The sequence below is a fragment of the Haliotis rufescens genome, unplaced genomic scaffold (genome assembly GCF_023055435.1).
Source record: "Haliotis rufescens isolate VD_foot unplaced genomic scaffold, xgHalRufe1.0.p SCAF_2, whole genome shotgun sequence".
Taxonomy (NCBI): domain Eukaryota; kingdom Metazoa; phylum Mollusca; class Gastropoda; order Lepetellida; family Haliotidae; genus Haliotis; species Haliotis rufescens.
The window spans coordinates 51,449,442-51,462,132 of NW_025963890.1; the positions used below are offsets into that span (position 1 = coordinate 51,449,442).

Genomic DNA, 12,691 nt, shown 5'->3' on the forward strand with positions numbered 1-12,691 from the left:
CGGCAAATTTATGTGAAGAAATCTTCATAGTAACGTCAATATCAGGTCAGTGTCCCTTTAGCAAAGGTGTTCAATCGGTGACATGGCTGGAGATTTGGCTGGCCAGGGCAATGTTGTGACACTTCGCTGCCCCAGACACTTGAGTGCAACACAAGCTCTGTGAGGACGTGCGTTGTCATCTTAGAACTCAAATTTGGTCCACAAAACGTTGACCGGTCCTCTTCCCTTGCAGAGCATAGATCCGATCTGTCCTATATCAATTCAGGAGAAAACATTGTGTATCTAGAACGCCCCTGTTGTGTGCCACAGTCAGATGCATTCCACTGAAAGGGCGTCTTGATTTCAGACTCGCAGTTTTCAACCTGTTTCCTAACGTTGACGTCGAAAATCCGATTCCTGTGGCAGTTGTGAAGTTGTTCCTCAGTTTGGTGAAAAAATGAATCTGTTCCTCATTGAAGTGGTATCGATCCTGTCTGGGAGTAATGTTTTGTGGCCTTCCCCTACCCACCCTAATTTCAATCTTAAATATTGTTTTTATATATAAGTTAATTGATCAAATGAGGATACAAGCATGAACCTTTACATCAATATTCCTATTGGTATGGGGGCGGTCAGGTAGCCTAGGGGTAAAAGCGTTCGCTCGTCACGCCAAAGACCGGGGTTCGATTCCCGACATGGGTACAATGTGTCAAGCCCATTTCTGGTGTCCCCCGCCGCGATATTGCTGGAATATCGCTAAAAGTGGCGTAAAACTATACTCCCTCACTCACTCCTATTGGTATGTATACTCTTAAAAAAACAACGGAAAATTGATCTTATGTATATTTTTTATATCTCATAAATAAATCAACAGATGGTAATCGATTGTTCAAAATTGGCAAACATCATTGTCATTGACCCAAGTTCCGTATGGCACACATGGAACAGTAGATTTTCAAGGTGAAGGTGATCTGTTCTCAATATCTTGCATCGTCATCCCATGAAAGCAATCAGATCCCGAATTGTGACCTGGGGAATGTTCACCCACTCTGCCTGCACTGCTTGCGCCAACTGTCGGAGGTTCTGTGGTTGGCGCTGACGTGCTCGCAGTCGTTGATCCAGTCCATCCCATAAATGTTCAATTGGGCTTAAATCTGGATAACTGGAGCGCCATGGTAGGACCTAGATGTTGTGATTCCTGAAAAAAAGCTGTTGTCAGTCTTGCCGTGTGAGGTTCGGCGTTGTCTTGTTGGAAAATGACGTTCTCTTGTATAATGGGAAGGACGTGTTCCCGAGTAATCTCATCTGTGTAGCGTTGATGTTGATGTTGAACGTTGTTAAATTTCCCAGAAGTTGCACCAAGTCTGTTCTACCAGTGTAGGAGATGGCTGCCCACATTACCACACTGCCACCTCCAAATCTGTCCACTTCTTTTATGCATTTGGGTGTATAACGGTCCCGCGACGACAAAGCACATTAAGAGACTCGTCATTAAACCAAACTTGTCTCCATCGCAGTTGTAGCCGTACACTGTGACACTGACACCATTGACGCCGCAGCCGATGGTGCAGGTTAGTCAAAATGACATCTCGAACTGGTCGTCTAGCGAGAATACCTTCAGCACGTAACCGGTTCATCACTGCCTGGGCTGATATCCTACGCAATCCTGGCATTGCCGTAGTTCTTGAGGTTGCCGTGGTGCAAATGAAAAGCCAACGTTTTTATAGCCCTACAAACGATCTCATGTTGTGTGTGTCGGTGTCAGGCTCTCACCAAATTTCCACCAAATTTCTGCAGTATCTCAATCCGGATTCATGCAGATGACCAATTCATTTTTTGGTATTAATTTTGTAAATTTGAATGTCGTCAACTCTGTAAAAATATTTACGATTTTACCACTTTTGCGTTTGTGTATATGAGAGAAAACGAACGTCACCCACACTAAAATCCAAAATGGATTATTTAAACCACATGTCACAATCATTATCTGATTGACCTAAATTCAAAGAATTAACCGATTTAGGTGATCTTAGTGTTTACAATGTTCATTACTATGCGGAAAATGACTTTACTACTTTAAAACCTGTTCTTTTCATTATTTTATTATAACAAAGAGCGCTTTGACTTGTGTTGAAGTGACACGCATTAATCACTTATATTACCTTACCATATATGTAACTCTATGTTGTATAAAAGGACGTTTTGTGGAATAATAAGTTCGTTCAATGCAATTCCAAGATATCTTCTAATATTTGCAATGTTTCTGAAGCAGTGATATATATGAAAGACATGTTCGTAAGTCATGGCTTGTGTTGGTGAAATAATGTAATTAGGGAGGCGTTTACAGATTTACAATTGCATCCTTTCAGTCCCCCCAAAATGTAAAACTCGAACAGTATGGTTATTTGTGGGCAACATATCCTTGTGGTCAGCTCAAATACTGGGTGACCATCAGCTCAAATACTGTGTGACCATCAGGACAGTCTATTGCAAAATCTAAAACACACGTGCAATACAGGCACCACTACTGCTGCGGTTTAACGAGGATCTTTACTGTATTTCTTTGCAGTGTTCAACAGGGTGACGCCACCAGGTTTTATCATCCAACATTCAGCAGACGACTTGGGAAGTTGTTAGGGAGAACCCCTGGTTATTGTGTGGTATAAGCTTGTATATCCAAATGTATATCTTCAGACAAGGTGTATTTTGGATCAAAGGTAATTGGTTTTCTTATGACAAACAATTCTTCATAACACTACCTTCACAGTCCAGCATTCGTCTCGACGTCAAAACAGACAGAACTTGACGCCAAGACGGTACGTGGATTCCACGTTCCGGATCGTCGGCCCTCCTTTTCTCAAGCTTTTTAGAATCAACGCCTATCTGTCAGCTGGGAACAAGCAGTAAGCCCCGCGGGTCTTAATTTTGATGACAAGTCGACAAACCAGGATTATTTCGAGGTATGGTTAATGACGTCATGTTATTATATGTTGAGGGTGTGTTTGTTGTTTAACGCCGCACTCAGCAATATTACAGCAATATACACATGCAGCCTGCCTTCCTCAAGCTCAGGACACAAGCAGTGACGGACGCCGTGAAGAACACATTGCTGAAGAACAGTGCCTGGACAGTGGTCAACTGGTCAGTGGAGGACACATCAGGAGGAATGATGACGTAGAGAGGCCTGACATGAGCCATCATCTCGGATGAACGGACCGTACATGTCTGATCCATTCTAGACTGACGTCCTACGATGTATTCCAGCTATGTGAGGGCTGTCTGGACCAGACTATGCAGTGATTGACGATGGATGCATCGATCGACACAATTGGGATACTGGTTTTTTTTTTTTTACTGATGTGTTGGTTGTATATGTTGTATGATGATAGTTGTGTGTATGCGTTCGTGAATGTTATAGAGAATGAATGGTTGACTTTATGAATGTGCAATGATTGCGTGGTGTTAAGTTTGCTTTATAACATCTCATCAGCGTCTGATTTGTTCCCTATCCCTCCGCGATGAATGGACTGCTCCACTGTGACGTCACACAACTCATTATCGCCAGAGAAATTCCGAAAAACATGGCCGTTCGAAAACGTAACGTTTGGAAACCTGTGTAACACAACACTCATATTTTCTTGTAAACGTATAGTTAGATATACGAAAAAGGGTTACGAAGTTTCTTTTTTTAAGGTTACGAATTTTCCAAGGGTATGAAATTTCTAGATATACGAATTCGTTTGGGTTATGAAATTACCACAACTAATACCAGTGTAGCATGACCTCAATGTCAGGAATGGACCAGACCAAATAAGGTGTGTTCCGGGTCCACAGGGTCCAATCGTCATCAACACTTGCTCTGCTTTGACACCCACATTCATGTCATGACCATTGAATTCGGTTAATTCAGCCTTCGTGGTATAGTTTGTTTGTTGTTTACGCCGCACTCCGCAATATTCCAGGTATATGACGGCGGTCTGAAAATAATCGAGTCTGCACCGGGCAATCCAGTGATTGACATCATGAGCAACGATCCACGCAATTGGGGCACAATGACATGCACCAACCAAGTCAGCGAGCCTAATCACCCGATCCCGTTAGTTGTCTCTTACAGCAAGCATGATGGGTTGTTGAAGACCTATTCTATCGGTGGATCTTTACGGTGGTAGAATGTCTCCCCGAAAAGAGGAAGGTTAGTGTTTCGATCCCCGCCTGCGTCATACCAAAAAGACGTTGAAAGATTGCACGTCTTGTAACCCTCCTGCTGGTCGGCACGGAATGTACGAGATCTGGGTGGGGTCTTCCTGTTAAACTGCGGCATGGTACCTCAGTGGGGTGGTACTATAAAACCGGCATGAGTCCGGACTAGAACAAGCAGCCACACATGCACGTCACTATGTAAGTGTAACAATACTGAAAGCGGCGTAAACCCCATTTATCCACGCCATTCATTTCATGGGAATGAGGCGGTGTGGTTAACGTCACGCTGAAGGCCCGGGTTCGATTCCCCACATGGGCACAATGTGTGAAGCTCATTTCTGGTGCCCCCGCCGTGATATTGCTGGAATATTGCTAAAAGCGGTGTAAAACCATACCCATCTATTTCATGGGGTCGGTTATTATTCTCCGTCAGTATATATGAAGAATTACACATAACAACCCGTACAACGTTCTGTATTTATTCCACAATAAGCGTGATATCAAAACAACATCCCTGACCACCAGCACATGTAACTGTTAAATATGAGCATCAAATGTATAAAGTACCCAAATGTGAACTAGAAGGCACCGTCTTCTCAAGGCTTTCTTGTGTATAAGAAATGGCAAGAATAAAACCTTACGACAAATACTCAATGGTATCGTGGCCCACAACGACCAAACCTGCCACAACTTCCCCCCAGACACACACACATATATATAAATATACAGGATACACATTCCTTCATACACAAGTAGGTTCCAAAGCCAACTCGAGGGTTCAATTATAACGCAGGCAAACAGTCAGTCTTCATATAAAATACACAGTTGCTGCGGTGTCTCATCCCTCGAACACGTTTGCTGGCGTTCCCTTGAAGCCGAGACCTGTCACCCTGAACACTGACCCCGCCAGGTTGTCGCAGGTCTGGAACTGTCGGTCCGAGACTCCCTCCTTCCCGCAGGTGACGTACAGTTCGTCCAGGTTCTTGCCTCCCCAGCAGCAGGACGTGGTCCTGGTGGCCCCCGGGAACCCGATCGTCAGCAGCTCCTTGCCTGGCAATACGAGCAGCGATCATTAATGCAGTATTCTTGAAAACATCTGCACATTTAATAACATGTAGAAATTATTAACAAGCATCAGAAAACGGACCATGTAATCATAGAGCGATTATGAGAAGCTCTGCCCAAGTAATGCACATACTACGTCCCGTGAGGCCCGCCACGTGCTCCTGTAGAGTCTAGTGTAGAAGTGGTACCTAATGTGAAATATATGACATCGATGCCCCCCCCCCCCCCCCCCCCAACAAAAATAGAAAACAAAAAAGGAGAAAAACGATATTTTAAAAAATATCATTAGTCAAATATAGGTGATAGTACAGCTTTTACTTAAACGCGCTTATAACGTTTGAAAGATGTTCTCATACAGAATGAAAGAATGATTATTGCTAAACGCCATATCAGTAATGCTGCAGGTATGCGCGGAGACCATATGGCATGCATCCTCCTCCCAAGGCATGACTATAAAAGTCCAGTTTCCACCTTTGCCGAACTTGGCTGGTTTTTCCAGGCTCGGTCGTAGCGCCACCAGTGCCTATTGCGAGTTATGTCCCTTCTATGCCCCAATTGACCAATCAGATCCTTTAGTTGACCGAAATATGCACGTTGAAACCCATTTTGTTTACGAACCGGATGTCTAGTTTGTTACACATTTTGATTGGATTATGCATAGACTCGTTAGTCCAGTCAAAATGGAACTCCGGAATTCCAGCCTACCTGGGGAAGATGTATAGCATGATAAGAGAAAACTATTCTGAGAGTAGAGTCAAAAGCATTGAGCTCGTTTCAAGCGTAAGTCTTAAAACTTGTGATTGAATTGTGTGAAAGTGTGTCTCAATGTCATTATGGTAATAGACTAATCGACATCATAACATTCTGATTGGTGGAATGACAAAGGTCACGTGTCTTAGGACTTCAATTTGACTAGCTCACCTCTTCTGCATATGAATTCATAAGCCAACAATATACTAATACGATGTTTTCCCTGCTAAACATTTGTACCTGTCTCGGGGTCGAATCGGACCACTTTGCCGACGCTGTAACATGCCAGCCAGAGTTTCCCCTCCGTGTCGATCGTCATGCCGTCCGGGAACCCGTATGTGAATCGTCGCTCAGGACCACAGTCCACTACTGACCTCTGATTGGCTGGAGCAGACAAAAGTTGGGAATAGTGGCAGGTAATAAATATACAGTTTATTTTTTGTATTACCATTAAGTAGGCTGAAATATTACCAAATACAAGCTGCATCCCTCGTATCCCAATTAACATAACATTATTACCCCGGTCGGTTTCAAGGGATGACGCTTACCAGTAATTGTATATTCATACGCACGTTATTGCAAGACTGCAGATCTGCTCTCCGAAATTCTGATACAGTAAACTACGGTTATAACGAACTCAAAGGGACCACAAATTTTAGTTCGTAATATCCGTAGTTCGTTATATGCATATATACAGCATATATACAACAAGTGACCTGGACTAAAAAATGTTTGTTATATCGTCAGTTTCGTCATAAGAGTGTTTGTTATAAACGTAGTATACTGTATATTCCAATTCGTGTAAAGACGTTTGTCTACAATCGAAAACGGATTTTGTTAATTGTATTTCGGGATAAGGGGAGTGCTAGCATCGAAATTTGGTCGATAAGCACTCTACCGGAAATAACACCCATCATCTTAAACTATATATGGAGTAAACAGCGTGGGTTCCTTCGAGAAAGCAGTAGAAACCATGACATAGTTTTAATACATGGAGGTAAACTAACATGTGTTTCCCGTATTGATGTCGTAGTCGAAGGCGAAAATGTTGCCGGGGATGGAGTCGACGTAGTATAAGATGCGGCTGTCGGCGCTCCAGGCCAAGCCGTTGGAAATGTTGATTTTGCTGGCGTGTGTCTTGAGGTCTCCGTTGGTGTCGAGAGAATACAAAGTCCCCATCTCCATCTCTGGCTGAGCTGGCGCCACCTCTTTGCCCATGGTTCCTGGGGAACATGAAGTATGTATCTCTCTACAGTCTTCAGTTAACAAAGATACAGTACATATTAAGGTGTCACTCTTTTGACAACGGTATACGGATATATACTGAAACGTCGCATCAAAGAATAAAGAAGAAATATTCTGTCTTTTCTGAAAGGTACAATAGTTTCAAGGGATCACATGATCACATATGCTTGTTTGTTTGTTGTTTAACGCCGCAGTATTCCAGCTATATGATGGTGGTCTGTAAATAATCGAGTCTAGACCAGACAATCCAGTGATTGACAACATGAGTATCGATCCACGCAATTGGGATCGATGACATGCTTCAACCAAGGCAGCGAGCCTGACCACCCGATCCCGTTAGTCGCCTCTTGCGACAAGCATAATCGCCTTTTACGGCAAGCATGGGTTGCTGAAGACTTATTCTACCCCGGATTTTCATGGGTCTGATCACATATGCATCGTAAATACGTTAAAATAATACTAAAATCGTTAGTGCCATCTGCCCAATATCATACCTTGACATGTCTGAAGCCATCACGGCCATTTTTTAAATGGGTTGCGAAGATAAAGAAGAGCATCATTTGTATCAGCTGAAATATACTTCAAGAAACATACTGCCATCCAAACCACCACACCATTTCACATTAACTTTCTCATAACGAAGCATTATTAATCAAACCCTCATTTCACAGAAACGATAAATAGGTAACAGAGCCAGTGGACATCATCTTCCCGAGGCAAGAGCGTTAACTGACTATTAAAGTCCAGTTTCCAACCTTGCCGAACTGGGATGGAATTCCTGGGCTATTCGTTGTGGCTATTGCGAGTTATGTCCCTTCTATGCCTCTCCTATGGACCAATCAGTTGCCACCTCTCGTATCACTTGCGCTTGCTTCAAACAAAATGGCGGCGCCCAGTCAAAACGATCTGATCGATAATCGATATCTTTATTCTGATAAAACGGGTCTTCATCGCGAAGTGCATCAAATCATTAGTTCACATCATGTTACTATTTATATCCATACGAACTAGTTACCATGCAGTTGTAGTTTCTATACGTGTAACACAACTCCTAATTCGTTATGAAATGCACGACTTCACTGTTGGTTAATGTAGACATTTTATTGACAAATATTAATGAGCATATCTGCGACTGATTAGTGGGTCGGCTTCTATACCAGAGAGTGAGAGGCAGTAATATATTTCTATGTCCAACTTGGCCAAGGGTAAGCTTTAACGTTTTGATGATGTGTGTAATGAATCATAATTTCAGAACATCACACATTTTGTAGAGTTGAGTTACATGTGGGTCAGGTGTCTAGACTTGTTCACATGCTGGAACCTATGTGTGTAACAGCCATCAATTGTGGCACTGTCTGTCCAACACAACAATTATATTATGAATAGCTTTAATCAGTTCCCCTCCTAGTTGTGTGTGAGTGAGTGAGTGAGTTGCGCTATAACGCCGCTTTTAACAGTATTTCAGTTATATCGCGGCGTGTCAGCTTGATGTGGGAGGAAAGCCCGAAGTGATGCAGGTCTCAGACGTTAAACACTTAGGTGAAACCCACGAGCACGGTGTATGGTGCTGACAACCCTAGAAACATAATCGAGGCGAACGGGGATTCGAACCAACAATCATAGGTTTCTGGCGTGCCCAAGGGACGCAATTCTGCACAGCGAATCGCGGCGCCTTAGAACCATACCCCCACCTAGTTGTGAGGGAGTGGTGGGGTAGCCTAGTGGTTAAAGCGATCGCTCGTCACGCCGAAGACCCGGGGTCGATTCCCCACATGTGTACAATGTGTGAAGCCCATGTCTGGTGTCCCCCGCCGTGATATTGCAGGAACATTGCTAAAAGCGACGTAAAACCATACTCACTCACTCAAAGTGTGTCTTGTCCAGGTGGCATCGCCATTGCCCCCTCGTGTGACGTCCACTTCACAATGCATATGCACACAGTATTCTGTGTCTGAGTTTGTACTAGTGTTCTTCGTCTTCGATCAGAGCTACCCCCTTAATACAGATCAACGTTGGTGACAAAGGTCATTTCCGCCATTGATGCCCTAACTGGCATGCTCACCTGCAAACAGTCTTCCTCTGGGGTCACACTTTCCGTCGTTGAACCTGTTGCTTGTGCCCTGATCCACCTCCACCAACGTCTCCAAAGCCTGCGTGTCCCAGTCCACCGACACCAGCTTCCGGCCAAGTCCCACGACCACGCCCCCCTTCTTCCTTGGGATCACCAGAGTAGCGAACGGACCTAGTGGAAGACAATCGCACACATTTATAATGAAGAAACGTTATGTTGGTTGTTGTTAAACGCCGCATTCAACAATATTCCAGCTAATTGACGGGGGTCTTAAATAAATGAGTCTTGACCAAACAATCCAGTGCTTGATATCATGAGCATCGATCTAAGCGATTGAATCTTATGACAAGCATAGTTGCCTTTCAGGGCAAGCATGGGTTGCTGAAGACCTATTCTTCACGGGTCAGAAACATTATGTCTCACTGAAACCAACGTGAATGGCACGTGGTCCTGTGGACAGCGCACAGATCACAAAGCAGGTGAAGTTAAGCAACGTCGGTCTCGGAGAGTAGTTGGATGGGTGACCACGTTAAGCAGCTTGACTCCTGAGAGTTTCTATAGGGCTTCGGTCCTGCCCCACACTGTCTCCTTAGGTAAGTGACTTTGTTCGAAATGTGCCTCTGTTCACCCAGCAGTGAGTGGGTACCCGGTAGGATGAGATGAGATGGTGGCTGTTAACCTTCTAGCGCCTCACAGGCAGCTTGGGTTGTATTCTCCCCAGGGAGATGAGAATGAAAATTGAGTGCGCATTGATCCATTGACCGAGCGCTATGATCATCCACTTGGTGAATGGAATCTGGCGCATTATAAATGCACATTCCCAACACATAACTCACCCATATTGATCTTACTGTCGACGCCGGTGTTGGAGTCCCAGCGGTGCACATCACCGTTGGTGATGTCCACGTAGTAGAGACTCTGCGAAGCGTCGTCCCAGTGAGGGCCCTCGCCTATGGTGGTGCAGGCATGCTTGATCACCGTCTCTACCTTGTAGGATCCAGACCCCGACATTGCTGGAACGAGTCATTACTTAAATGTACGATATGGAACAAACAGAGCAGAGAGGCTCCAACCATCAATACTACTCATGCAAAGAAACTGCATAATATTTACTTCAACCTGTTGCCATAGTTGCATGCGAAACTGTGAGACTCGGCTCCTGTACTTGTAATTTTCAAAGCTTCATTGGGTATTTACGCGTGCTGTTTTTATACATTTGAGTTTTTTATTTAATGCATGCGTTTCTGTGCCCAAGTTAATTGAAAGTATGTGGATTTTGAATATTTTGTTTTATTTCATTTATTGATTGATTGATTGATTGATTGATTGATTGATTGATTGATTGATTTTTTTTTTAAAGTATTTAAAATTTTTTTTTTTATTATTATTATTTATTAATTTATTTTATTATTATTATTATTTTTTATTTATTTTATTTTTTTTTTGGGGGGGGGGGGGGGGGGGGGGGGGGGGGTTGTATTTTACGCAGATACGTTGCTTATCTGCAGCTCTGCTCGTGAAAATTACCAATCTTATTAAAATCAGATCTTAGTTTTCGCTACCGCTAAACAAAGATCTGAGGACATCCCATTACGGGTCACGTCAGAACGACCTTTCGCGAATTTTGACCGACCAATGAAATGACTGATAAGAAATCGACATTAGCTAATCAGAAGGCAGCTTTCTCGAGCCTTACGACACTAATTTCAAACTGGCGACTACGCTTCGAAACATATTTTGACGTATTCTCGATCAAAAAAAAATAAACTGAAAAGAAGAACATTCTTGAATTTCTTATAGATGGCCTAGATTGTATGGATATAATCATAAAACCCGTAACTGTCGTTCGGAAAACCCCGTGTTAAATATTTCGTGGTTGCGTGATTAGAAAACACATTCCGACTGTCACTTTCATGATCTGGTAAGCGACGCTCTGATTGGTTGGATGAAAGGTCGTTCTGACGTGACTCTTAATGGGACGTCCTCAGATCTTTCTTTAGCGATGGCGAGAACTAAGATCTGATTTTAATGAGATTGGTAATTTTCACGAGCAGAGCTGCAGATAAGCAGCGTAAAATCCCCCCCAAAAAAAAATATTAAAAAATTTAAAAAATAAATAAATAAAATAAAAAATAAATAAATAAATAAATAAAATAAATAAACAAATATATAATAAATATATAATAGATAGATGGATAGATAGATAGATAATAAATAAATAAAAATAAAAAAATAAATAAATAAATAAATAAATAAATGGATGGATGGATGGATGGATGGATGGATGAATGAATGAATGAATGAATGAATGAATGAATGAATACAATATTCAAAATCCACTTACTTTCAATTAACTTGGGCACATGAAAAACTCAAATGTATAAAAACAGCAGGCGTAAACACCCAATGAAGATTTTTCAGCATGCGTACACAGGAGCTAATTTACTTTCCGAGTCAAGCCTATATATTTAGAACAGTTATCTTGGTTATATACATCTAAAACATTATTTCATTTGTTTTTAAATCTTAAAATGTTCACTCTTTGGGGGGTAACCCAATAGAGTTATGAATAGATGAATGAAAAAAAATATTGGTTACCCGTTGAAAAATGTAATAACCAAATTAAAATAGAAATCCTAGAGTAAAAACTGGAGCTCTGCACGAGGCACCTTAAAAAAGAATATTTGTTCTTCGGATCAAACATTTGAGGAAAACGATGATGGGATTCCGAAAAAAGTACTAGTAATTAATTTATGTGCCTCATGTTTCCTGCGTTGCCGTCACACCCAGCAGCCAGCATATACACGGGGAAGTAGGGTATTAATATGAATACATACTGCTGTTTATCATCAGTTCACAGTTTATGTATGAAGAACAATGCAGCGCTATAGTTTGGCTTAAAGCCAAGTCGTTGCCTTTAGACCTATTGTCGCCTCTTCCAAGGAATCAAGATCCTGGTACTCCTAGAAACAGTGATGATGGGGCTATATTTAGTAATTAGCAGTCACTGAACAATGATAATGTATTGGAACAGTAGTCGTAATGGGTAGACGCCCTATAGCCGTGCATCTCCTATTACCATGTCGTGACCTCGTTACATACGTACTTTCAGCAAACCTGCACGCGAGCGAGGTATTCAAGTCAATAGAGTATCTATCCTTGGCCAGGGCTGTTATAACTTACCTCTGGATTACAATGTTTAGCTCCACAAAGCAACGGGCAGTTCAGACGTACATCTCGGCGTTCATACTCGCAGTGATATTCAGGAAGCCTTATACTTTCTTACCTTTTGTACAGAAGTGTTGAAACAAAGCCCGATATGCAAGCTGTTGTATTGATTGCCAGATATACACACCACATGACACAGACACTCGCCAACAT

At 42.4% G+C, this 12,691-nt stretch overlaps 1 protein-coding gene across 1 annotated transcript in view; it reads right to left on the reverse strand.

The window, feature by feature from the left end:
* Positions 1-4,644: 4,644 nt before the first annotated feature.
* Positions 4,645-12,691, reverse strand: part of LOC124114354 — a 29,879-nt gene continuing 21,832 nt past the window's right edge. Inside the window, exons 7-11 of the mRNA XM_048399358.1 lie at positions 10,147-10,323; positions 9,302-9,481; positions 7,002-7,217; positions 6,235-6,378; positions 4,645-5,229 (exon numbers count right to left, since the gene is read on the reverse strand). Of these exons, the coding sequence (XP_048255315.1) occupies positions 5,018-5,229; positions 6,235-6,378; positions 7,002-7,217; positions 9,302-9,481; positions 10,147-10,323 (929 nt within the window). The 3' untranslated portion in view covers positions 4,645-5,017. The remainder of the gene's footprint in view (positions 5,230-6,234; positions 6,379-7,001; positions 7,218-9,301; positions 9,482-10,146; positions 10,324-12,691) is intronic.